The 27,792-nt window shown below is 37.1% G+C and overlaps 2 protein-coding genes and 2 long non-coding RNA genes across 6 annotated transcripts; 2 read left to right on the forward strand and 2 right to left on the reverse strand.

Annotated features, from left to right (window-relative positions):
• Positions 1-6,150: 6,150 nt before the first annotated feature.
• On the reverse strand, positions 6,151-9,144 carry LOC121266056 (probable acetyltransferase TAP2). 3 transcript variants are annotated; one of them, XM_041169755.1, is made up of 8 exons: positions 9,004-9,144; positions 8,737-8,822; positions 8,543-8,603; positions 7,879-8,062; positions 7,244-7,343; positions 7,006-7,106; positions 6,612-6,705; positions 6,151-6,237 (listed from the first exon to the last, which is right to left on the reverse strand). In XM_041169755.1, exons 1-8 carry the CDS (start codon positions 9,036-9,038, stop codon positions 6,158-6,160), a joined length of 741 nt encoding a protein of 246 aa, XP_041025689.1. In that variant the 5' UTR covers positions 9,039-9,144; the 3' UTR covers positions 6,151-6,157. The 3 variants fall into 3 exon arrangements, with proteins under 3 accessions (XP_041025689.1, XP_041025690.1, XP_041025691.1); XM_041169756.1 differs by having other exon boundaries at positions 8,737-8,777; positions 9,004-9,121; XM_041169757.1 differs by having other exon boundaries at positions 8,737-8,895; positions 9,004-9,118.
• Positions 9,145-12,481: 3,337 nt separating this feature from the next.
• LOC121266057 lies at positions 12,482-13,795 on the forward strand. Its single transcript, XR_005940730.1, has 2 exons — positions 12,482-13,211; positions 13,287-13,795. It is a non-coding gene; the product is annotated as an uncharacterized LOC121266057 (long non-coding RNA).
• A 4,309-nt stretch (positions 13,796-18,104) lies between these two features.
• LOC121266101 (KH domain-containing protein At2g38610) lies at positions 18,105-23,129 on the reverse strand. Its single transcript, XM_041169827.1, has 7 exons — positions 22,772-23,129; positions 22,526-22,614; positions 21,250-21,401; positions 19,821-19,937; positions 19,589-19,705; positions 19,265-19,408; positions 18,105-18,584 (listed from the first exon to the last, which is right to left on the reverse strand). Exons 1-7 carry the CDS (start codon positions 22,849-22,851, stop codon positions 18,438-18,440), a joined length of 846 nt encoding a protein of 281 aa, XP_041025761.1. The 5' UTR covers positions 22,852-23,129; the 3' UTR covers positions 18,105-18,437.
• Positions 23,130-25,510: 2,381 nt separating this feature from the next.
• On the forward strand, positions 25,511-26,159 carry LOC121266475. Its single transcript, XR_005940808.1, has 2 exons — positions 25,511-25,937; positions 26,064-26,159. It is a non-coding gene; the product is annotated as an uncharacterized LOC121266475 (long non-coding RNA).
• Positions 26,160-27,792: the final 1,633 nt, after the last annotated feature.

Here is a 27,792-nt window from a genome sequence, read left to right on the forward strand (position 1 = left end):
GGGATCTTGATAGAGCAGATGGTGTTTGTTTGGCGGAGGCTGCTAGTCAGCCCCGCTAACCATTATGAAAATCCTAAGTAACTGCCGGGGCTTAGGAATCCCCAGACAATTCAGGATCTTTACCTTTTGGTGAAGGAAAAGAGACTCGAGATCGTTTTTCTGATTGAAACAAAAATGATAGCCAAGAAGTTGGAATATATCAAAAGAAGAATACAGTGGGAGGGTTGTTTTGTGGGAGCCAATGGGGAGAAAATGGGGTTTGGTGATATTGTGAAAGGGGGATGTGGATCCAGAAATTGTAAATTATTCTCAGCACCATATAAGTGCTTATATTGGCAAAAAGGATAGATGGCTTATGACTAGCTTTTATGGCCATCCAGATGCCTGTAAAAGAAAAGAAACTTGGAGATTACTGTCCTTGATTAAGCCGCTAGAGCAGATGTTGTGGTGTATAATTGGTGAATTCAATGAGGTGCTGTCTTAGGAGGAAAAAGAAGGTGGTAGGCCTAGACCTGAGGGCCAGATGTAAGATTTCAGGCAAACTTTGGAAGATAATGGATTATTTGATTTAGGGTGGAAGGGGAGTAGATTCACGTGGAGTAATAGACATGGGGATCAAACTTTCACCAAGGAAAGACTTGATAGGATTGTGGGTAATCATAAATGGGCTGACTCTTTTAGCAATAAAAAGGTGGAAGTATTGATAACGAGACAATTGGATCACAAGGCTTTGATGCTGAGTATGAACATGGTTGGTGAAGCTCCAAAAATGATGAGAAAGGTCTTTAGGTTTGAAGCCAAGTGGACCTTAGAAAAGGAGGGAGGGGTAGTAATTGAAGATGCTTGGAAAATAGGAGTAGTGGTGCAGAAAAGTTTAGGGCAGGTGCAGGAAAAATTAATGAGATGTAAAGGTGAACTCTTGCGATGGAATTCTCATAAGTGTCATGATGTTGAGAAACTTATAAAAGAAAAAACTGAAAAACTGAAGGAAGAACAGGAAAATGAAGGCACCTATAATGCTGAGAAGGTTAAAAATTTGCAAAAGGAGTTGGGTTTACTCTTAAAACAGGAAGATTTGAGGTGGAAACAAAGGGCCAAGAGGAATTGGTATAAAATGGGGATAGAAATACAAAGTACTTTCATTCTTGTGCTAACCAAAGAAGAAATAAGAATATGGTAAAGGAGATTATGGATGGGGAGGGAAGAAGAGTGGTCAAGAAGGTGAAGTGGAGAGGGTGTTCTGGTCTCATTTCCAGAATATTCTTGAGTCTTCTAGCCCTTCTAAGGAAAAGGTTGATGAAAGCTTAAAAGACTTAATGCCAAGGGTAACTACTCAGATGAATGAAAGACTTCAACATATTTTTACGTTGGGGGAAGAAGAGACAACATTGAAACAAATGGCTCATCTTAAGTTCCCAGGGCCTGATGGGTATGAGGCATGCTTTTACCAGAATTATTAGAGTATTGTGGGTGAAGATGTAGGGAAGGCAGTGCTGAGTTTTTTGAATGGAGAGGAAGAATTGGATAGTAGTATCAACCATACCTTTATAGCTTTGATACCAAAGGTTAAGAACCCGTTAATGGCTATTGAATTCAGACCTATAAGTCTCTGCAATGTCATCTACAAATTGGCTTCCAAGGTACTTGCAAATAGGTTAAAAACTGTACTGCCCTCTCTAATTTCCAGCAACCAAAGTGCTTTTGTCTCGGGAAGATTGATAATGGATAATGTGATTATAGCTTATGAAGCCTTACATACGATGAGGGCAAGACAAAATGGAAGGGTTGGAAGTATGGCGTTGAAGCTAGCGTATGATAGAATTGAGTGGAAGTATGTTGAGGGTGTAATGAGAAAAATGGGACTTGGTGAAAGATGGATTGGGCTGATTATGCAATGTATTTCCACAATGACTTATTCAATTCTGTTGAATGGACAGCATGGAAGAAGGATTAAGCCAACTAGAGGAATTAGACAAGGGGATCTCATTTCCCCTTATCTTTTTATTCTCTGTGTTGAGGGGCTTAGTTCCTTGATAAATAAGGCTGAAAGTAAAGGAGAGCTGAAAGGGTTAGCAATTGCTAAAGGAGGAACAAGGATTAGTCATCTACTGTTTGCAGATGATTGTGTGATCTTTGGGAGAGCTACAATGGCAGAGTGGGACAGAGAATACATGGGCTGCTTGAGACATATGGTAGAGCCTCGAGTCAACAGCTTAATTTATAGAAAACTACCATTTTTTTAGTTCAAACACTACTGTAGCTCTAAGACAGCAGATCCAAATGTCAGCAGGAGTACCAGTTTGTGGTTCTTATGAAAAATATCTTGGCCTACCTACTATGATTGGTAGGTCCAAGTATAATACTTTTAGGGTGGTTAAAGAGAGAGTTTGGGCAAAATTGCATAACTGGAAAAATCTTTTTCTCTCACAAGCTGGGAAAGAAGTTCTACTAAAAGCCGTGGTACAGGCCATACCTACTTTTTCGATGAGTGTGTTTAAGCTACCAAGGCGAATCTGTCAAGAGATCTCATCCCTCGTGGCTAAGTTTTGGTGGGGACACAAGCAAGATGTGAGCAAGATTCAGTGAAGAAGCTAGAAGAAAATGGGGGATTCGAAGGGGGATGGGGGGTTGGGTTTTAGAGACATTGAAGTGTTTAATGTGGCAATGTTAGCAAAACAATGTTGGAGGATGCTTATTTCACCTTCTCTGTTGGTGGCAAAAATTATGAGGGAGAAGTATTTTCGAAAATATTGTATTACTGAAGCAAAACTAGGATTTGGCCCCTCTTTCATTTGGAGGAGTTTGTGGTCAGCTATCGAACTTCTTAAGGGAGGTATATTTTGGAGAATTGGTGATGACAAAACCATTAAAATATGGCAGGACAGGTGGCTTCCTAATCCTAGCTCTTTCAAGGTTCAATCCCCTTGTAAGATCCTGCCTATTAATGCATGTGTCGATAAACTGATTGATGAGGGGTCTGTCTCCTAGAATAGTAAGCTAATACATGATGTTTTTGAAGTCTCTGAAGTTGAGAAAATTTGTTGTATGCCATTGAATAGATGGGAGATGAACGATAAAATGTTGTGGGGACGGGAAAAAAATGGGAGATTCTTAGTTAAAACAACATATTATCTTGGGAAAGAGAGGTTAAAGCAGATGGTTGGTGAGTCATCGAAGAGGGGTAAGCATGCTGAAGTATGGAGACAGATTTGGGATTTGAAGGTTCAAGGGGTGGTGAAGCATTTTCTGTGGAAAGCTATTCATGAACTTCTTCCTACTAAAGAAAATTTATATAAAAAGCATGTATCCGGCTCAAGATTTTGTCCCATTTGTGAAAGAGAAGCTGAGACTGTCATCCACGTTTTGTGGTTGTGCCCAGCTGCTATTGATGTGTGGGCAAAAAAGGGGAGCCGAGTGATGAAGTGGAGCAGTGGAATGAGGGATGTTACTGACTTGCAGCAAAATATTCAACAGAAGCTGGAAAGAGATGAGGTGGAACTGATGGCATACATTATGAGAAACCTATGGCTGAGGAGAAACTCTCTGATTTTCAAAAACAAGTTTGATACTCCAAGAAAGGTGATTGCAGCTACTGTTCAGATGAGAAGGGAATTTACGGAGGCAAATGTGGCATGTTCTCAGGTGTCAATAATTCGAGTTTCTTCAGGTAAGGATGTGGCGAAGTGGATAAAACCAGGAAGAGGGGAAGTAAAACTTAACTGGGATGCCGCGGTAGATGGGAAAAATAAAAAAGTTGGTATAGGGATTATTGCAAGGGATGAGTAGGGGGAAATTTTGGCATCTTTATGTGCTACTATTGAGAATCTGGAAGGGGCATGCATGGCTAAAGCGTGGGCCCTCAGAAGGGCTGCTATATTTGGAATGGAGTTGAGCTTGGCAAAGGTTGTGCTGGAAGGGGACTCACAGGTGGTTGTAAAGGTTGTGGTTAGTGAAGAAGAGAATTTGACTGACTTTGGAGTGTTGATAGAGGATACGAAAAGAATTCTTATAGATAAGAGAAACTGGTATGTAAGTCCATAGAGAGGCAAATAATGTTGCCCACTTACTTGTAAAGTTAGCTTTAACTTTTACAGATGAAAGGGTCTGGATTGAAGACGGCCCATTACAGATCTTAAATACTGTTCTTAGTGAGAAATATTGTATTGATTGATGATCAATGAGAAGATATACTCCTTTTTTTATTCAAAAAAAGTAATAGCATTGTCTGTTAGATATTTCAGTTTTCACTCTACAGGTTGATGGATGTAATTTTTAACAGTTCTTCTAAGTTAGTATTTCTATTATTTAGAAAATAAATCCTGCCCAAAGTATTAATAGCTACAGGTAAAATAAGATTAAGAGATGGTACATTCATGTTTTCTACTTGCTGAAAGTTGTCTGATTTATAAATAAATAAATAAAATTGTCTGATTTTCTCTCAAACAACCCATCCATCCATTCCTTTAGTGGACGGTCTTCAAACATAATTATTTTTTTGAATTTTTACTACAAATCAGTAACTGTTCGCATCACACGCCCCACACATGATGTGAAAATTTATTTATTTTTTTCATAGAGTGTGAGTGTTTTTCATAGAATGCAAGGGTGTTTTTCATGAGATGTGAGGTGGCAAATAGTTGTTGATAAGAAAAAAAAAATATTTTCTTTTTTATTTAAATAAAAATAAAACAAAAAATGAGCTGATTTGGTTGGATAAATCATACTAGTTATCCTTAAAGGAATCCTACTTTCACCTTTGACCTTTCACATTTTGCAAACCTTTTTTTAGATGGCTCCACGATACATGATGGCAAAATTAAGTAGAGTTGTTATCTCATATCATCTCATATCATCCTCTATTTTACTACCGTGGCTAACTTCGTACGACAATACTACACTCACCTAAAAAATCCACCGAAAGTGTGTACCAAACGTGTAATTTTTATTTTTTATTTTATTTTTAAACATTTTTTAAATGTTTCCCTTTAAACATTTAAAAAAAATCATAATCTCATTAAAAAATACTTACTTAATCATTAAATAAAAATAAATAAATAACAACAATCGGCACCCATCTCGGTGGATTTTTTCGGTAAGACATTATCCAATTACATATTTCTACCTATGGAAGAGTCGGACTCTCCTGGACTGCAGGCTTTACAATTTGGATCATGCCCGCTAGTTATAAATTTTTTATTTTTTTTCTTTTGATTTTTTTAAAATTCTAAATCATTAAAAAAAATAAAAAAAAATATACTATTTTATTCATAGTCACTTCTTTAACCATTAAGTAAAAAATTTAAATAGATAAAAAAAAAATTAAAATACGTGAACAGTAAGATCGAGCCAAAAGTTTGGGAACTCCATCACTATTTTCCTTACCCCTTTTTACAATTTTTGCTTACCAAACTAATATGCAGGACAGACTTGCGAGTCTGGTCCACTGAACTTGTTCATTTTAAGCTTTTAGTTGACTGCGTGACTCGACATGCATATTAACGGAGTTCACATATACTGCACTTTCTTTGTTCAAACACTTGCTCTCGGCTGTCACTCTGACTGCCTAGATATACATGTAGTTCGCTATTGTATTATTGCTAGTTTAAACCAAATTCATCTGATTTTTTTTTTTTTTTTTTTGGCAAGTCATCTCAGAACTTTCGGACGGGAAACTGAGGTGGTTTCCTCTTCTAAGGAAAATTGTAATTGAGCAGTTGCATATCCAAGTCTTAACACGAATTAGGACCTACATCTTTAAATTATTTATGGGCAAAATTCAGCCTGCTCTTCCCAGATTCCAGAGGCGGAGATTATCTTTTAGGAAACTGCTATCTATATTTACAATTTTACGCACATAACCATATGTATACTGAAATGATGAAGATTTTGAAATTTGAAATTGGAATTAAAAAATAAATAAATAAATAAAAGAGGATAAAACTGATGAAATGTGGCTGCCACTCAATACGTATAATGTTGTGCTTAAAGTTGTGCGTACTTGTAGCAATAATCAATCTAAGGTATCAATGTTGCATGTACAACAAACGGGGGTAATTATCAGTCTTCCATACCGATCATGCTGATGTCCCCATTACCCATTCAAACTCAAAACATAGTTCAATGTAAGGTGAAAAAAAAAAGACTTTTTTGAAGTGAATTAATACTTCGGGTGCCAAAACATACCTTTGATGCCCTCTGGATCAGGTTCAAAACCCAAATTCCGATAAAACTCCACAACTGGAATGACAATTGAAGAGAAGTAAGACTACAAGCTTTAAATACCACACAAAACAAAAGGAACAGTAACTGAGATGGTCCAAGTTAAAACATAGTTGCAAATGTTAGAAAAGGACCAACACCAAAAAGGGTAGGATGATATCAGGGAGGAATTGGAAGCAGGAAATACATGTTTCATATATGCCAGAGACAGGACTTCATAATCTCCAATTTATTGGAGGAAAAATTGAAAGAAAAGAGAGAGACACTATTTAAGGCTAAGGCCAACGCCCAATGACAGATACGTAGCACTGGCAGACAGGCTAATCAATCTACTATACATTTACAATTCTACCACAATGAACACAAACATGAATCTGTAAAGCTACTAATACCTTGACTATCGGCAAAGAGTGTTATATTTCCAATATCCCTCTGCAGAAGTGCCCTTATTAGCATTTCAACAAGGGCCTTACCAAGACCTTGTCCCTGAATGATAAAACACTATTAGACCAATATTGTTTCTGACTGTTACACTCAAATGATGCTTAGGTGCATGAAGATATGGGGCCCAACTCCAAGAATGCCCTTAATTTGTCATCAATGAATCAGAAACAAAACTGTAGCACCAGAATGATACTGTGCTGGGATTCAAAACATTAGAGTAGTCGTGACTTGAATTGCAGTTTTTCTATCAAACTTGAATTCCCAGTTTAATATCAACAGAGGAGACATTTTTTCCTCAATTAAATATTACCATTATTCACTGTCTTGTGACAAAAAAGATACCTGGTAGCTTGGATCAACAAGGACATCCCAAATTGTAGCGTTGAAGGCATGATCTGATGTGGCACGAGCCATTCCAATTAGCTTCTTTTGGTCACTCCCTTCTGTCAAATAACTTCTCCAAGTACACTAAGATGTTCATCAAGTAGTTTTAGATGTAGTAATAAGCATGAATAAAGCTTAACATGGCCACCCATATGAAATAGGAGGATAATGCAACAATGTCAATTTTACTATTTACCTGATCCAGGTGATTTCTTAATAGAATGCAGTGTGGCTACCATGTAGCTGTTTTTCAAAGCTGCAGCTAATTTTGACAGTGGCCTCCGAGGCCAGCCCACCTAATAAAAGGCATGATAACTTGGGGTTTTATGGTTTGACTATCGCTAGAAGATTTTAACAGAACTAATGACCATCAATTCTTCAAAGTGGAGAAAAAGTATACACATTTTCACACATTTGTTTTTCCTTTTGATGCATATAATCATATTTTATAAGTATATATACATCAACTACTGGGTGAAAGGAACATCAATGCATAACCGATATCTAGCCCACAAATATTCATAAACATATTAACAAATTAGCCTTCAGTAAAGATCAATCAGCTAAGTTACAATATAAAAAAAATGCAAATAAAAATCCCAAGCCTTGGTATATATTTCACAGAGGACTGGGTATATCAGCCCTAATCCATGGAATATGACACAAAATCACTCAACACCACCAATATGTACATACATGCCTACATATGCATAAGCACACATAAAATACAAGTCCCACAGGCATATGGCTTCTTGTTCTTTCATGTTAATGTGCAACAGAGTTAACAAGATATGGGTGTGCAGAAAAGCTATCAACGATGGTATATATTACCTTATCGCATAGGGCTTGAAGATCATACAAATCAACATCTCCACCTGAAGAGAATATTATTTGTTCCACTGCCCCATTCGGTTCAGTCTTCTCAGTAAGAACAAACTCTTGAGGCAAAGGTTCCTCCACTTCCTGGGGTGCTGAGGGCGTTTCAATGACTTGTGCGGTATTGTTCTTTAAAAAGCTGATACAAGAATCAAGTAATGAACCTTTAAAATGAAATTAAAGCAACAAAACAGTAAGAATAATCAAGTCAACAACAATTGCCCGTATGCATAACATCAAGAATTTTGACAAAAACCTTCATAAATTCCAAGCTAAGGCTATGTGGCCGTTTAATATCATTGTAGCTTCATAAAAATAAAATAAAAATATCATTGTAGGAGAAAGTGTGGTCTATCCACCTCCTCACAATTTCTAAGCTAGTCAAGGGCACGAAACAATCTGCAAGAGCACAATTTTACTGCCTGTTCGAAACATCTTTCCTTCTTATAACATAAAAAGAAAAAGTTTTCATGTACAGGAGGAAGCAATCCGGCCAGTTAATTGATCACCCAAACACAAAGTAAGTTCCCTCGCGTACTAGTTTTTTGTACTAGGCAAATGACAAAACAAGATTCATATATGCTAAACGTGTATATATCTTCATAAATATGTGCATTACCCAGATTTAATGGACTCCCAAAACCCAGCCCTGAGTCGTAAACTCTCATGCTTCCTTCGTCCTGAAAGGATTTAAATATATTTAATCAAAAATAAAACAAATATATATAAATATACATAGACAGAGAAAGTTACACAACAGCCCATTTATCTTCTACAAGATAGTTGCAAAAACGGGGGCAAAGTGTACATTACCTCGGTCAAGGCCATAGTTTAGGTTGTGAGGAAACAATAACCTATCAGACATTTGACAATGGAAATCAAATGAAACAAGTGGGCACCTGAGAAATACATATGGAGAGGAAATTTCTTATTTTAATTTCTCCGAAACCCTAACCATACATTCAAAAGTCACTGTACAAGAAACCCAGAAAAGATTATCTCGGATTTCAGATTCCAACCGAATAAACGAAACTTGGAATATGAAAAGGAGAGAAAAATTGCAAGAGCTGTGGTACTTACGGAGAGGAAGGAGGTGCTACGTTTCGGGTTAGCATTTTCCGGTGGCCGAGCTGTCGTTGTTGCTATACTTACGATTTGGAGTGGAGGGGAGGGGAGGGGATAGATATACGATATGATTATAGTGTAAAGATACCGCACGCTCTTGACGCCGCCACCTCCCAATTATAAGGAAAATGATTTACACACTGTTATGCCATGTAAAACATCTTATAAAACATTATAACATCATTTTATTCTTTATTTTATAATAATGTTGTGTAATATATTGTGTATATATCATTATTCAATTAAAATAGACAATGATACATCTCATTTATTATTATTTTACTATAAGATTTTTTTTATTTTTTATTTTAGATTTGAATCTAAATTAAAAATCTCATAACTGTTATATATTCTTACATAATCTATAAAAAAATATTTTCGTGTGTGCGTGGCTATCCATCAGAGATTGTTGCTAACTATTACATTTGCATACTTCTATTTTTCCATCCCAAGCTATGAATCGGTGCTTCTTGCTAACTATTACATTTGTATTACAGTTGCTAACCATGGATAGACTTCCCGCTAACCAATTATCACTATCCATTCTCCACAACGTTGTTCAAGACTGAGGTTGCGAACGACGATGGCAAAGAGATTAGCTTTGACTTACCTATGAGTTATAGTGGTGATGAGTTCCAATATGAGGCGATTTCTGTTAAGAAATAAAGGGAATAACAATTTCATGTTGTTTTTCATTGATCTCATACACATACATATACATGAATAGATGATTTATACATGGAAAGAAAATAATGTAGATTTACAAAAAATTATGTAACTGTCAAATGGCTGATTTGGTGGGATTGCTGAAATTGTGGGACATGGTATCTTGGTGCTGTAATACTCTCCCTCAAGTTGGCGCATGGAGATCTATAATGACCATCTTGCGAGACAAATGATGAAAAAGATCACGACACAAGGCTTTGATGAAGATATATGTGATTTGCTCAGAAGAGGGAAGGTGGGCGGTGGTGAAGAGACCGGAACAGAGTTTGTCACGGACAATGTGGCAGTCTATCTCAATATGTTCGATGCCCTCATGGAAAACATAATTGTGAGCAATGTAGAGAGCCGACTGATTGTCACAATAGAGGGTCATGGGAGCTTTGTGTGAGATGCTGAGATCGTGGAGAAGGTGTTGTAACCATACGAGTTCATAGGTGGTGACAGTCATGGCACGACATTCGGCTTCTGTAGAGGATCGAGCGACTGTAGTCTGTTTCTTAGTGTGCCACAAAATAGGACTAGATCCAAGAGTAATGAAGAAACCGGTGGTAGAGCGTCGAGTAGTGGGGCAGCTGGCCCATTCAGAGTCTGTGTAAGCACTAACGTGAAGATCAATAGAGGAAGAAAAAAAGATGTATTGACCTGGAGTACCTTTAAGGTAGAGAAGGATACGGGTGGCAGCTGTCATGTGAGGAATCCGTGGAGCATGCATGAACTGGCTGAGAATATTCACTGGAAAGACTATATCAGGTCTAGTAATTGTGAGATAAATGAGACGTCCAACTAGTCGTCTGTAAGGAGCAGGATCAGGAAGTAGATCACCATCAGTATTGTTGAGCTTCAGGTTCTGTTCCATGGGAAAGGAAGAAGGGCGGGAGCCAAGTTATCCACTATCGGCAAGGATGTCCAGGACATATTTTCGCTGATTAAGAAAAATGCCTAAAGAGGATCGAGCAACTTCAAGTCCAAGGAAATATTTGAGAGGGCCAAGATCCTTGGTTTTGAAGTGAGTGGAAATAACAGTCTTGAAGAAAGTGAGCTGAGAGAGATCATTACCAACGACCAGGATGTCATCAACATACACTAGAACAAACGTGAGATTAGTAGCAGTAATCAAGGTAAATAGAGAGTGGTCGGCCTGAGATTGAACAAAATTTGCAGTAAGAAGAACAGATGTTAGTTTAAAAAACTAGTTTCGAGATGCTTGCTTGAGGCCATAGAGGGATTTCCGGAGGTGGCATACGCGTGTCTCCCCCTTAATACAATAGCCGGGTGGTGGAGTCATGTAAACTTCTTCATCAAGTTCGCCATGCAAGAAAGCATTGTGAACATCCATTTGGTGAATGATCCAATTTTTTGTGGCAGCAACGGCGAGGACACAGCGGACTGTGGTCATCTTGGCTTCGGGAGCAAAAGTTTCATGATAGTCTATGCCTTCCACTTGAGTGTAGACTTTGGCTACGAGTCGGGCCTTGTGGCGCTCAATGGTGCCATCTGCTCAGAGTTTGGTTTTGAAAACCCATTTGCAACCGATGGGTTTCTTACCAAGAGGAAGAGGTTCAAGAGTCCAAGTGAAGTTTTCTTCAAAAGCACGGAGTTCAGAGGCCATGGCTTCACACCAGTGGGAGTGGCGAGTGGCTTTTGAGTAGCAAGTAGGTTCAACAGATGCAATAAGAGCAGTTAAAAAAGAATAATGAACAAGTGAAAAATGACATTATGAATGAGAAGCAGATTATGGATGAGAAGCACCTGAGGACTGTGCAGCAGTTGAAGAAGCAATGGACTTCGTGGGTATAGGAGGACAAACATAATCAAGTAGGTATGCCGGACGAGTAATGTTGCGGCGGGGGCGAGAAGAAATAATGGTAGTGGGTGCAGACTCTGTAGATATGACCAGTGATGGAGTAGAAAGAGGAATAGGTTCTAGAACAGGTAAAGGAAGAATTGTGGGACTAGTGGGATGTGGAGTGGGAGGATTTTGGAAAGGGAATTGATCTTCCTGAAAGGTGACATTACGTGAATAAAAAATTGTAGCGTTTTCGAGGTTATATAACTTATAGGCTTTGCGGTTGCTAGGATAACCCAAGAAGATACAACGGGATGCTCTGGGTGAAAATTTATCTCTATGAGCAGTAAGAGTCTAAGCATAACAAAGACAACCAAACACACGTAGATGAGTGTAGTTGGGTGGAATTTTAAGAAGGAGTTGAAAAGGAGTTTGATTTTGAAGAGAGAGATTATGAGTCTTATTAATGAGATATGCAGCAGTAAGAACACATTCACCCCAAAATTTAAGAGGTAAATGTGCCTGAAAACGAAGGCTCCGAGTAACGTTTAGGAGGTGCCGATGTTTACGCTCAGCAACACCATTTTGTTGCGGAGTTTCAACACAGCTACGTTCATGGATGATGCCGTGAGCATGAAAGTAGGTTGGGAGATTATGGGAAAGAAATTATTGGCCATTATCGGTTCGAATAATTTTAACCGAGGAATTGAACTGATTTTTAACAAGAGCGAAGAAATGCATTAAATGACTAAAAGTTTCTGATTTAAAACGCATTAAATAAATCCATGTAGTGCGTGAAAAATCATCAACAATAGTCAGAAAATAATGTGCGCCACAAATAGAAGCGGTATGATAACCACCCCAAATATCACAATATAATTGATTAAAAGGAATTGTACTTTTATTCGCATTGTCTGTTTTGAACGAGCACAAGTATCACAATGAGAAAGAGTACATGGACTATCAAAAATTTTAGGAATAGTAAAGCTAGAAGGATGACCTAGACGTTGATGCCATAGGGTCTTATTGTCAATATTGTGAACTGAGAAAGCAGCGGATTTTTGGGGCCGAAAAACATAGAGTCCATTGCAAGCTTCACCCGCTTCAATCAGCCTCTTCAACTGAAGGTCCTGAAAAAAATAAGTAGAATATGAGAAAATTGCTATGTAAGATAAATGGGTAGTGAGTTGAGGGACGAAGAGGAGATTAAAACGAAAAGCAGAGACATAAATGACATTATGTAGTGTGAGGGTTTCTGATAAAACAATGGAACCGATGCCTTCAACGGGAATGGAGGCTCCCGTGGGAAGTTGAATCGATCGAGCCATAGGTGGTTGTTGAAGATGAGAAAAAAAGGAACGGCAGTGGCTCATATGATCACTAGCACCATTGTCGATGATCCAATCCTGTTGTGGATCGAAAGAGCACGGCATCGTGGAGGAGTTACCAACGAAATTTGCAGTCGGAGCAGCAGGGCGAAGGAGGTTCATCAATTGCTGATAATTTTCTAGTGAGAGGCCTGGGACTGGGCTCGAGCTAGATCAGGCGAGGTTGGCAGCAGCAGGTCGTTTGCCAAGGATCGAGGGCTTGCGGTTGTTGCGTGGCTCACGGCCAGGAGGATAACCGATGATGAGCCAGCAACGGTGATGGGGTGTCCGTCTTTTCCACATTCTGTGCACTTGACTGGTGGTCGATTGGCGTGAGAAGTCCGAGCGGCAAGAGCAAGGTTCTCGGATGGCAATCGGGGAACTTGTAGCAGACGCTGTTGTTCCTCTTGGAAGAGAATGGAGAAGACTTTGTTGAGAGGTGGGAGAGGATCAGTGGCAAGAATTTGGGTTCGAAGAGCGGCGAACGAGTCGTTGAGTCCCAATAGAAACTGAAACACACGTTCGTCCTCAACTCTTTTTTCCAAGGTGTTGGCATCGGTGAGGGTTTGAAGGTTGCTGAGTTCATCCCATAATTGCTTGATGCTATTGTAGTAATCAGGGATGGAGAGCTGATTTTGGTGAAGATTGGATATTTCTCGTTTGAGATGGAAGAGACGAGCATTGTTGCCATGGCAAAACCGCGACTCAAGGTCGAGCCATACATCTCGAGGGTCATCATGGTAGTCCAGAGAATTGGCTAGGGAAGCGGTTATGGTGTTTAGGATCCAAGTGAGGACCATATCTTTGGTCCTGCTCCATTGAGCATAATCGTTGGAAGTATTGGATGGGGCTTTGAGGGTGCCATCAACAAAGCATAGTTTGTTTTTGGCATTGAGGGTTCGGCGAAGCGCACGTTGCCATTTGGGAAAAATATCTCTAATGAGATGGCCAGAGACAAAGATGAGGCTGGGAGAATCAGAGGGATGAAGGAGATATGGGGAGGAGGGAGGAGGAGCATCGGCAGAGGAGGCCATTGGAAGCTATTGGAAGCTGAACAAAAGTATGTCAGGATCGATTTTGGCCTAATACCATGTTAAGAAATAAAAGGAATAACAATTTTCGTGTTGTTTTCGATCGTCACCCTTATTATTCTCGTGTGTTCTCAATCAGGATTTAATATTACAATGCCACAACACAACAAAGGGTTGCACGGAGATCAGTATATTCTAGGAATTTTGAATGGTCATCCAAAATATTGTATTGACTTATTGTGAATGGAGGTTGTGACATTTCATGCATTATGCTTGTTACGTGGAAATCACTTGTTGGTTGATTATAGACGATCGATGTTCGTGGAAAAGTTGGTAGGCATGTTTTGCCTTCTAGTAAACCATGCACAGGACCAACGCATTGTGGGGAATCAGTTTCAACATTTTAGTAAAACCATTAATCTCCATGTGAGGATAGTGGTACATGCACTATGTGAGCTTGGAATATAAATTATTGCACAAACACACACAAGTGGAGGGCATCCTTCTATCGCAGGAAACTCCTAAAATAATCATTGGTTTGAGATAAGATTTTTCCAGTATTCTCGTACTTTAGTAACTAGATTTCATTACTTTTGCAACTACAATAAAATAGAAGCTAATGCATTAATTATGTACGCTCGTTTATGTGTTTGCAGTGATGCATTGGTGTGATGGACGACACCATAATATATGTGGTTGGACTAACTGATGTACGTGAGGCATATCGTAACCAATATGGGCGAATTGCTCAAAATGTGTTGTGTATATGTTACTTTGATATGAAGTTTACATTTTTCTACATGGGGTGGGAGGGAACATCTCATGATGCTCGCGTCTTTAACCATGCCTTGAGTTAACTTGAAGCCAATTTCCATGGCCAGCTGAGGGTAAACCTCCAATATTATTTAACTTTATATATGATGTTTTTTTTAATATTTTTGTTAATGGGTTGTTAATTAACTGTGTTTTGGGTGAAATGTGTTCAGTTACTATTATCTACTTAATTCGACTTTTCCATGCACTCAAGAATTTATTCCCCCATATCCCAGAGAAATGTATCACATGAGTGATCGCCATAATCAGCATTTATTTAGGAGGTGTATATAAATATATATATATATATATATATATATATATAGATATATAACCTCTAAATGTTTGCTTAAGTGGTAAAGGCCTTGGCCTTGGGAGTATGTTCACCTCTCGTCTAAGGTTCAGATTTCCTCGGGTGCAAACAATCTCTAAGGGTCATTAGAATGAAAAATATTTTCCATAAATTACCTGAGATGAACTTGTGAGAATCTCCTTACTGAGAGTCAGTGAACCCTTGGGATTAGTTGAGATGTTGTTTTCGGGCACTCAGTGCAAATCAAAAAATTTAAGACTATAAAGATTGTTTTAATTATCGCCATTCGTCAATTCGTAATGTAATTGAACGCCATTTGGTGTGTTGAAAGATCGATTTAAAATTTTAATGTTTAATGCCTGTATATACCAAAGTTAGACAAAGGCTCATCGTTACAGCATGTTGTACTGTGCATAAGTTGATTAGAACGGTGACTCAAAAGGACTGATTATTTGAGAGATGAAGCAACATGCAACTCTCTCAAAATGCACATGGGGTTGCAACATGATCACTGAATCAACCCAAGCTATGAGTGCAATTAGGGATGAAATTGCAATACCTATGTGGGCAAATAGGAGTGGTCATTGAGCTTATATTTTTGGGCATGTATGAATTTTTGTCATGGTTGTAATGGTATAGTTCTTATTGAAATATATAAACATTTTTCAATATTTAATTTTGAATTGAATTGGCGCTTTGAATATTGATATTTCATAAATCTTGTGTAATTTGAATTAAATAAATTTGAAATAATCTAAAGTTGAGAACTTTAACATCATTGGGAGAGACCTTTAATGGTATATTTGTTATTGATATTTTATAGGATTCCGATTTAAATAATTAAGGAAAAAAATAAGGTTTATAATTTTTCAACTTATGACCGATAATTATAATTGTATATTCTATATTCATAATTGATAGGAATTTTTTAATTACAACAAATGACCTTCAAAATAATTGGTAACTTTTCGTCCCTGCAATTAAAATTTATAGCTAATTTTTGGTGGAACCCACTCATAACTGTTATTTCTGGAGCCCTCACAGCTGATTAAAGAAATTTTTTTTGCAATCCTCCCATCAAAACACCATTTTCCCATGCTAGGTCCATTTCGTACTATCGAGCCATGCTGTATTATTATTTTTGCATATTTTTTATATATTTTACTGATGTAATTGGTCAAAAAAATAATTCAATCAATTATATTAATGAAATACGTAAAATAATATGTAAAAATGAGTATATATAGAATTTTTGTATTATTTTTTCACCCAAAATACCCGTATGAGCCGTGTTTGCTCGAGATATGGTAGCTTTCTTCCTTAATCGATATCCATCAAATTTTCCTCCTCCACTGTGAGCTGGAGGTGAGGAGATTATACGGTAGGCCTAGAGGAAACATTTAAAACGTATAATATGAAAGAGACTACTATCGGTGCCAACTATAGCAATAAACTAAGGCTAACTAGCTACCTGCCTTAGATAAAAATTCAGAGAGCTTGGTTCTTAATTCCCTTTAGTACAAGGCCCTGGCCAAAATACAACGTCTTTTTAAATACCGGTTAATGTAGTGTTATTATAGCCGTGATACTGTTCATCCGGAGGTATTTTGAGTAAAATGAACTTTATTTTAGTTAGGATTTTAATTAAGTTATAGTTTAAATACCCTTTGTTGCCTCATGTTAAGAAATTTATGAAATTTGATGAATTTTTTTCATTGTGAGTTGAGTTTTACTCCTCTTGTTTTTTATTGAACTTTTGAATTTATCAAAGGTAAATTACAACCTTTATGACATTCCTTCTTATAATCTGGATTTTTGAGACAAGTTCTTCAATGAGTCTAAATTTTAACATAATCTATGTTCTTGAAATGAGTTCTCATCAAGTCTAGATTCTCCATCCATTGACTTGATTTTGACTTTCTTGAAAGAGTTTTCAAATTAATTGTAGGTTCAAAAGATTCCATTTCTACGAGTTCATATCAATTTCTCTCATCATCAAGCACATATTCATTATCTTACTCAATGCATGATGAAAAAAGCTATTATGCCCACCAATTTTTACCGCTCTACTTGACTACTTTGAAAAAATTTTATATTTTATTTTTACTTAATAATTAAGGTATTGATTTTAAATGTATTGGTGTATTTTTTAATTTTTTAAAAATATTTAAATATATTAAAAAATATATGTATAGAAAAATGAAAAAAAAAATTGCTAAAACAACTAGTAGTAACAATGAGCGGCGTCACTCCGGCAGCAGAATAGCACCGCTAATACATGATATTGTTTGAAGAGGAATTTCATGGACCATTATTCATTCAGAGCATACTTTGTAGACATGGATATAATTAATGATAGGGTTGGTAAAAGCGTGGTCATTTTTACATAAACTAGTTGGTCCGTTGGTGTTCATTTACACTCAAGCTTTCATCTTTGCTTGACCACCCCATTCTACCAAACTTTTTTTGACTAGCACGTGGAGACCGAGCTCCGCTAGCTGTAATCAATCTACCTTTCGTGTCATGCCTTCCCAAAAGCTATATATTCTTCCTACTCCGACAACGTGGGATTTTATGAAGAGCTCCTCACAGCAATCCGTTAAAATCATCCAAGGAACGTCATGCGAGCAGCCTAATTTTAATTAAACTCATTTTCCAATTGAAGGCTTTGACATCATCCATAAACTCATCTGAGGTTCAACTTCCAAAAGGATGATTACACATTCAGACGCTTATGATTAAGAGAGAGAAAGAGAGAGAGATAACTATGGTATGTAATAGCCCATTTTACGTACAAAGGAAAGGTACCAACAGCTGATACAAGTTTACAAATTCAAGCCATGAAAAGATAGTGAAACGCTCAGCCAATCCACACTGCATCATTTCTTTCTTAATATTTGGAATGTCTCCAAAGAAACAAATAGAGAATCCAGACTTGGCTTAGGTAACTGCTTAATTTAAACAACGCCATGGAACATGACACACATACACGCACAAAAAATTTGATCCATTGTCTTTAAGGCCTAATATATTATATTTTCCACACTTCTCAAATGTCACTAACACAAGAATAAATCCAATGAATGTATAATAATGTTTACTGCATAAACTGACCTCAACAAACCTAAACTCAATTATATAACCTTTTTTTTTTTCTTTTGCAATATATTTTTTTGTTTTTTTGTCTTTCTGTTCAATAAAGAAAAGGAGAAGAACAAAAAAAAAAAAATCACCAGAACGCTCACCCACCAGGAACTGTTAGCCTATTCTTGTAGCTGTGCTCAAGTGAAAGGTAGCACAAGGTATTTCAGCCAGAATTTCTGGAACATTTCAGCCTAGAATAATATGAACACTCAGCGTCCTGTTTTTGCACGTTTCATGCCACTTGAATTGAAAGGAGACACACTACCACTTGGCCCAGGACTCTCTTCTCTGAAATTTGAATTTAGCATAGCTAATTCACGCAACTGCTGCCTCTTAATAAAATCCTGGGACTCATCCTGCGTATTGAAGGTTACGTCCAAAAAATAAAAAAAAAATGGAGAGTTTACATCAAAACGAAGACCAAAACAAGCCACTAATAAGTTATAAAAACTACTGCAACTAATTAACATATGTAAGGAGAATTTAGGGCAGATTACTGCACATAGCTTCTGTAAATAAGATGTCTGCAGGGAATGGGAGCAGCTTATCCAAAGAATTGTTTATACTTACTATAAATCAATTCCTAATGGAATGTTTTCAAAGAAAAAAGGTGAAAGATAAAGTGTCTTCAACTGAATGCTCGACCTGCAAACAGGCCCTTCCTCACTTCTCACAAGAAAGTGATAAATCTTAAATATGAAATGAAGGCTTATACCAAAGGTAAAACATAGAGCTTTAATAGATTTAGTATGCCTATTTGGCTTCAATCGCTAAAATAAGACTCTCATCAAATGGCAGATTCCTCTGTGAAGCTATCCTTATCTGAATGCCTCAATTTCCATCAGATTTTCCAAAAATATATATTGTCATCAAGAACAAGCAAACACGCAGTTGCATTTAAAGGATAAATTTTCAGGATGTGTTGCAAATAATAATAGTTTTTTGTTTTTTCCAAGTAATAATAATTAGCCATCCACAATACAATTATGTGGAATTTCAAAATAAAAAGCTATAGGAACTAGTTAGAGATATATACCACAGGTTTGAGTAATTCTTCAATAATTTCCTGTGCCTGCCTCAACCTTATATCAACAACACTGGCAGGTAAATCAGCCTCAATTAAAATATGGAGTGGTTCATTCAGGTGCTCATAGCCCGGTCTTCCCCTTAGCTTTTCTTCCTTGAGATTGAAAAGTACAGAACATGCAAATAAATACCAGTCTTAAACGTGAAAAGATCACATAAAAAGTCCATAAAAATTGAATTATATTTCCATATCAGTTTTGGTTGAATAATTGTTGAGAAACTAGAATTCTAATAGCAGTGCACTACAGGAAGGAGTGGTGTAAGCATGAAGTACCTTGTCTGGATCCTTGATTGAGCCTTTCCCTCTAATGTATACACGGCAGCCTGTTGTAGCTTCCACCCGTTTCAAGGAATTGCCTCGAGGGCCAAGAAGCCGCCCAACAAAGTTGAACTAACACGCATAAAGAAACAAACCATTTGGTGCAACTGGTTTTTAACACAGCGGAACAGATGAAAATATGCAATCAAATTTAACTTCATAAACTAGCATTTTATATAAAGCTCACATTTGGGTAGGTATCAACTGGAATTTCCAAACGCAAAATCCTCTTGACAGTGTATGAGCTAGGGCTCGCAGGTGCACCTTGCCAGTCCATTGTCATTCCAGGGGGTCCACTTAATCTCTATTATGTAATGAAAGGTGCTTAGAACTTAAAATGAAATACGAAACAAGAATGAGTTAAAAGGAAAAATTGCATGTGGTTCTCAGATACATTAGGAACATTCAATAAAAATTCATCTGTCTGAGCAGAAAGATCGTATGCAGAGTGAACCAGAGAATGTACATGCAGGGTAAGCATGTCAAACAAGCAGCAACCAGCAATAACCCTCCTTGTGGACCATTTACTCCGATTCAGAAAAACATTTAGTATGACCAGTCAAACAACTCATTCTTTGTCTCTTTGCACTTGCAATCTAGTCACATACAAATAAAAAATAACATTAAAAATAAAAAGAGCCAATCCTCTGGTGTGCTTATATCACATCTGAAAATCAGGTCGCTCATCAAGTCAAGCACATTCATACAGCTAACTATCCCATTTTCACATCACTTGTGAGCTTCAATTGCAATCTTCAAGCATGCATATACCTTGTAAAAGATCTAACTCCAAGATAAAAAGAGAGGTGAATATTGAAATAACTTCATTTTATTTGTGCATGTGAATATTACAGAAGGATGTGTATATGCCTTCATCAGTTTAGCATTCATCGCTGCTCATTCAAGATAAACTATATCATCATTTAGCCATCTAATGCAATAACACGTCTCATGAGATGATAGAAGGAGTTGGGGGAAAAGTTGTGAGCCAGCAGAACTGCTGAAATTGAGTATTCTAGGCTGGAGGTTCACAAACAGCTCTGCTTTTTCTCTACTGACGAACTTTCCTCCTTGAGTAGCAGCTTGAGGTAAGTCAAAAACATCTGTAGATTTGTTCAGCTCAGGGTTAAAATGGACATTTTTTGACATGGGTCATTTATTTTTTTTATCAGACATGGGTCATTTATAAGAGCACTTCAAATTTTCCATGCACTTCCAAGTTCCTTGACAAGTTCTCCGTACAATGAGCTCACCTAAAGTTTGACCCCATTCTCAACTAATGCTTTTCTTAGCATATTCCACAAAATTATGCAATTTAATCGGTATGTTTATGTATTAAAAAAAAAAAAAAAAAAAAGAAGAAGAAGAAGAAGATAGACTTGTTATATTGCTGTGGCTCTACCCTTATTATATTGCCTTCCAATTATATGCATTTGATATACGAGCAATCTATCAAATCACGTGAAGTCAAACATCATACTTATTAACCAGTGACTTAATATTAAACCATATGCATATGACGCACATCTTGTAAGCTTATTTGCTCATAGTTGCAAAACTTGAAACACAAAAACAAAATAGAGGTCAAGGGCACCATAAATCAGATAAACAATAACCTCCGGAGGAAGGCCATTCCAGCCACCTAATCCCGTCCCAGTGACACTTGACATGATGTTTGAAGAAGCCATGGGACTGGGGCTTCTATGCCGAAGTCTGTCAAAGTCACCAAAACCTTGGTTGGACATCATTCCAGAAACCCGTAATATCTCTGCATGTCAAATCGAATTTCATATGAGAAACTGACTCACACTCTTGACAAATATAACATTAAACGTGAGGCATCACTGAAAGGGATGGAATCTTAAAAACATAGCAAAACGTAGGGGGAGGAAAAAAAAAAAAGCCCTCAGCTACAAGACCATTAAGCCAAGAGCCATATAGAAGACAGGCATATGACACTAGTTAAAGTTCAATGTCTTAATTCCGCTAAACAAGGATGCCTATTGAGGACAACTACTCAGCTAAACTAGGCTTGAGCAATTCACTTAGGTCTTAAACTCATGTGCAGAATATTTGTGGACTTACACGCTAGCAAACTCCAGAAAAACCAAAGTAGTGAGCTAATCATCTCCATAAACACAAAACTAGCCATGAAGCTATGCCAGAGACTGCTAAAAAAGTGTTATAAAACCCCAAAATCATATGCCATCAACATGTTTTATGTTATTAGCTCTAGCATTGTTATACTTGCATCTCATAATTTCATCGTACAAGTAACTAACCAAGACCACCCCGACACCAACCCCAGTGCAAAGTTATTTGCCAGACTCTTTCATGCAATCATATCATTTTCATCCTAAGGCCTTTAGATGATGTACAAATTGGTCCAGACATTACAATTAAGTTTCTCTAACTTGCCAAAAGATAATAATGTCAAGGTACATTGAAGAACCAAATAAAACTAAAATGATTTTAAAAAGATAGAAGTTTGACTTCATTCCAGACTAACAAACTAAGCATCCGCCAAATATCTAAAACTCCATGATTTGGGTTATATTTTCACGAGACTTCCAACTTTCCCAAAGGGAAACATCAATATAGCCTCATCTCAGAAACAAGAGTTCCCATATCATCAAGCCAGGAGTGCAGACACTTCACGCTCAATGATTGTAGGGAAAATAGCAGAGATGGATGCTCGATCAAATCCAATAATTGTTATCACTGACTAGGAAACTGGTGGCCAAGTTCATGCGGCTAAAGGTTTGAGAACAATCCGACGGATCTAATCCCACAAAAACAGGCACATTTCTTAACTCAATAATTCTGTGACAGAGAAGAGAATCACTAAAAATGGCAAATCCAGATCCAAAATTCAGAGATTTAGGAAGTGACCTTGATTTAATAGTCGGCTACATATCGGAAGAACTTGCATGAACGGTCCAAGCTTTTGATGCTCTGCAAGCAGTTCTGACAAGTACTGACTACAAAAAAACCACCCCGTCCACGGAGATCAAAAGAACAGGACTTTGAGAGACACAAAATATCGATTCCAGGAAAGAAATTCAACAACTTGACCAAGACTATATCTGTGTCTGCGGTTCAATCCTGTTTAATTGTACAGTGCTTTTGGAGGCGTACCTGTCAACATCTGGGGTGCTTCTAATCTGTGGTGAAGCAGCCCTTGCGGGTGAGAAGTTGGGATTGTACAGACCTGACATGGCTTTTTCGCTTATATTTTAGAGAGAATTCGAACAAACAAAGGAATGAGATTGAAAAAAGGGTTTAGTTGTTCTTGTTGCAGAAGAAAAAGGAGAGACAAAGCACCATCAATAAAGGGAGTCTGTAATAAGGGAAAAAAAGAGAGAAAGAAGCAGAAAATAAATGGGTCGACAGCTCTGTCAAATTTGCAGAAAGGGAAGCAAAACCTTTAATTATTTTCTTCTTTTCGGTTCCACTCTATAATTTTCTCTTTTTAATATTCAACCTTTGCCTTTGGAGTTTTGTTAAGCAAATTCTATTATTTATGTATAAATTTATCGCATTAACGACTAACCAACCCTTTTATAATTAAAATAAATTATTTACGTTCCTATATGTAAAGAACAGAACTCGCGATTGAAAAGAGCTGCCGGCAGTGGGAACTGAGGGTCGAAACAAGTAGGATCTTTTCTGAACCGAGAACTTAAACTAAAGGCCTAAGAATCTGCAGCAAAATTATTACAGTGGCCGAACGAGCAAGGAAATACAGAGAGTGAGGACTGTGAGAGGTTTTCGCCTTTGGTTTCTGTTTTTTAATTAATTTACCGCTGAGGTGGAATTGAGATTTACTGTGTCGGATATATTCTAGATAAATATTACACAATTTTTTTTTTTTAATGAAATCTATATAAAAAAAAAAAAAAAGTTAATTAATCTTTTAATAATATATTTTTTTTTTCAAAATAATTATCCCACCCTTACCTACCTCACGATTATAGCATTATTTTATGAAAAAATCTACACAATTTTTTACTATTCACACCTCTACATATCACATTTTTTTAAATTTTTATTATTTTTTTCTTTTATTAAATATTTAATATATGAATAATAAATAAAATAATTAAATTAGTTTCAAAAAAAAAAATTTAAAAATATTAAAAAATCATAGATGTCATTGCATTTGCGAAGGAAGGGAGTCGGGAGAAGTATGTAGCAGCTAAAGACGTGTGTCGGGCATGCAAGAAATCAAGGTTGTGTTAGGGGGGGGGGGGGGGGGGGGGGGGTCCCTCCCGCACAAGCGTAGAAGAGGCAGAGGCAGCCTCCCAATGGCAAATGATGTTTTTTGCCAACGCAGTATTAGCTGGACAGTCCAGTGTGATTGTATTTACTCAACCTCAACCTCTACATAACATTACGTACATTTCTTACTTACGAGTGAGTACGACAGCGTCGTTTTGCTTGGCTTCCTCGTTCTGCTTTATTTTTCCGCTATTTTCATTCTGATCTGCCTCGGCCCTGCCTCCTTACTTGGAAATTAGCGTACGCCATTTTATTTTTTTCCAAGCAACTTCACATGCCATTACCGATGTGCTCGCTCGAGCATCAAGCTTGCCATTACTTGATTCTTCCCAGATCAAACAGTGAATGCAATAAAAAAGTAAAAAAATTTCCAGAAAATTAGATGACTGGAACTGGAATGCCTGAAAATCTTATGGAACTCACTCCAACATTTTCCAATACACAATCAACAATGATCACCCACTCTCTTTGCCCGCAGCCCCATTCTATACAAATAAAGTAACTCTCTCTTAATTTCTCCATAAACCATTAATTTATTTGTGCAATATATATTGTCTCTCAAGTGAAAGACTCCATATATATATATATATATATATATATATATATATATAAGATGCTGATCTATTAGCTGCATGCCATGGTACCGACGAGACATGACAACTCCAGAATCGTGAAACCATGTCTAAAACGTCAACCATGCAGATGCAGCAGCTCCTAATTAAGATCATGCACCTCAAGTTCAAATTCCAAATACTGAGTCCAAGCCATAGCACTTAGCAGACCTACAGATAACCCATGTTCAAAAATGAGTAAATCGATCTCTGTTTCACCACTAGTTCTGCTACTCCTCTCTCTTCTCCAAATCATCCTTCCCTATCTTTGAGGCCAAAAGAGTAGTTCCTTTCATTCCTTCTTCTTCCCCCTCCGATCTTCCTCAACCAAACAACCCTGATAGTTGTAACTAGGAAAAGCATAAACAAAAGGCCACATAAAACAGAGAGTTTTAATTAGACGTACAAGATCTTTGGCGGAAGACATCTAATGGGGCTCACTTGGATTAATTCAAAAAGTATGCAAGCCACGAATAAAGAACAAAAACTTGTCACGCTCAAACAAGCATTGCAGGTTCATACACTCGTAGTTAATATTGGTCATATTTTTTTTATTTATTTAAAGAATATTCTAATAATAACTAGAAGATAGACTATCCATTCGTCAATGTAATTATAGATAGATAAGAACGAATAATCACTGATTTTATATAATTTATATTTGATGTCTATATCTAAATTGCAAATATATATATATAACTCATAATTGAGACGCATGGAAATATGTTTTGGGAGACGGAAGTCAAGAGCGGTGGGGGCCTCAATGAACGATGACCAATTGGGCTGAGACAGGACAAGGATTAACCATATCGTCACCAACATTAGGCATTTAATAAAGGGAGTGAAACTAATACAGTAATACCTACCACTCACACCAATGCCTAAACAAGATCCGACAGTATAAAAATTGTTCACGGGGACTTTGGACTGTTTATAAATGGTGTTTAAGTTTTAACTGTGTAATCGAAAAGGTAGAGCTCATGGAATACATATTAATAAAGAGAATCTTCAGACTCCCAAAATAACAAAAATAGCTTTTGAAACCATTACTATGAAAATCAATTACAAACACAACCTTAAATTAATTAATGGAGGCTATGGAGCCTGCCAGCCTACTTTTTGTATGTTTTGTCTGTCTGTTTGTCTGTCTTAGAGAAGCCCAAGGCCCATACTCTCGGAGTCGGGCTGAGGACTCGTGGCAGACAACCAACTAACCAACCAACTCCTTCCTTTCCAAGCCTGTGAGCAGCAGGGGGAAAAAAAAAAAGGGAGAGAGAGAGAGAGATCCGATCATCCTCGACTCGAGATGGCGTGGGTTTGGTGGGAAGCAGTGCTACCTCTGGGAATCATAGCAGGAATGCTGTGTTATGGGTAGTGCTCAGTATTACATGCACAAAGCCGTTCATGACCGGGTATCTCCTTTTTTGTTTTTTCACTTGTAGATTATTTCTTATCAATCATCCTTGAAATCATTATTTCTCCGACTGACGTTATTCCTAATAATTACTTTACTGATTTTTTTTTTTTTTTTCTTTCAGACGAAGCATATCGGCAACGACATGTGGGATGTGGCTATGGAACGGAAGGACAAGAAGCTCATTGAGAAGCTCTCTACTGCTGCTCATTATTAACAACAAAAAGGAAAAAATAAGATTTTTTTTTTTTTTTTACTTTGTGATTTTTCTTTATTTATCTATTTTTCTTCGGTCACTTTTTTTTTTAATCATTTAGGATATCGTTTCAATTTCAGATTTAACCGGGTAAAATACATGTTGCATTTTCATAGTCTCTGAAGTTCCTCACCTCTGGAGTTCCTTGTCATCAAAAGATCCGTGTGACGTCGATACATAACACGAGCACAGGATTTAACCGAAAAAGACATTGTGTTTGCACGGTCTCTTGAGTCCGAGATTTAACCGGACAGTAGACATTCTGCATTTCGCAGCATTTCAGTTACCTGTCCAATTGTGTGTGTTGTGTCTACATATTTCCTTGAATATTTTTTTGTTGTTCTTATCAGAAAGATTTTGTTGTTGTGATTGTCATGTCTCCCCTCAAAATAAGATGAGTGATTTATGAGGTAAGGATCTCTGCTTGTCTCATTGTGGAAATCATGATATGATGCATAATAGTTGAATATGAATCTGTGCCCAACCCAAAAGGGTGATTAAACAGATTTTGACAAATCTATGGACGACCAATGACTCTAAACATTAAGGATAATGCAACCCAAACAAGTTGGAATTTCAAAATGTATATAGTTTAATAACTTGATACATCGATTTTATATGAGATTGCTGAATGATTAATTTATGCTTGTTCACATGTAATTAACAGATTGCATGATGCTTATTATAAAGTTAAATTGGAAAATGTGTATGTTTCTTTTTCTTTCCCTTTTCTTTTGGGGCTGGGAGGGGGTTGGGTCTTCAGTTTTCTTAAGACCATGAACAATGGCTTTCAGATTGTATTTTTTTATTTATTTCTTTATGAAAATGAGAGTTATTATAACTTTTTGCGTTTCATCTAATACTTGTGTTGTTTGCAATCTTTCCGGTTGTATTTTTTTTTTAAACTTTTTTTATGAGGATGGAAATTATTATAAACTTTTGGGTTTCATCTAATACATGCATTGTTTACAGCCAAATCTTAAACTTCTACAATAAGTTATTTGTATAGCTTTTTCGACTGCTTTTTGGATTTCTAGAAGTAAAATTAACTCATATGTTCATCTCTAAAATGGTTTAATGAACATACATGTAAGGCAATTATTGACAGTTGCCAAATATTGACAGTTGCCATATTTTCTCCATCTCCAGAAAATCAGTCACCTTAATTCTAGGAATCTGTCTAATTTGTATAATTAGTCTACTTGCCTTTGCTACATGTTTCCATACTTAGTTTGATCCTTGTAATTAGTTCCATAATTTTTGTAATTAGAAAATCATTCCCTTACATACAAAGTTTCCATACAAAGTTAGTCTTCTGTGGTTATATATATGTAACGTTCCTCATTATAAAAATCAAGTTATGTGAATGAAAGTTTGAATATTTCTCAATTTTAACACGGTATCAGTCTAACCGATCCCTACCCCCAGCCAATATGGCCAACTTCTTACTTGCCTTGCTCGCGTCGTCATCCTCCACCACCTCCTTGAATCCTTCAGCCCACTTTGTCGGTAACACACTTTCTCCTTCCTCCTCTAGTTTTTCCTTCGATCAGCACCACCACTGGGTGTTAGACAGCAGCGCAAGCCACCATATGTG

The sequence above is a fragment of the Juglans microcarpa x Juglans regia genome, chromosome 5D, assembly GCF_004785595.1.
Source record: "Juglans microcarpa x Juglans regia isolate MS1-56 chromosome 5D, Jm3101_v1.0, whole genome shotgun sequence".
Classification (NCBI taxonomy): Eukaryota; Viridiplantae; Streptophyta; class Magnoliopsida; order Fagales; family Juglandaceae; genus Juglans; species Juglans microcarpa x Juglans regia.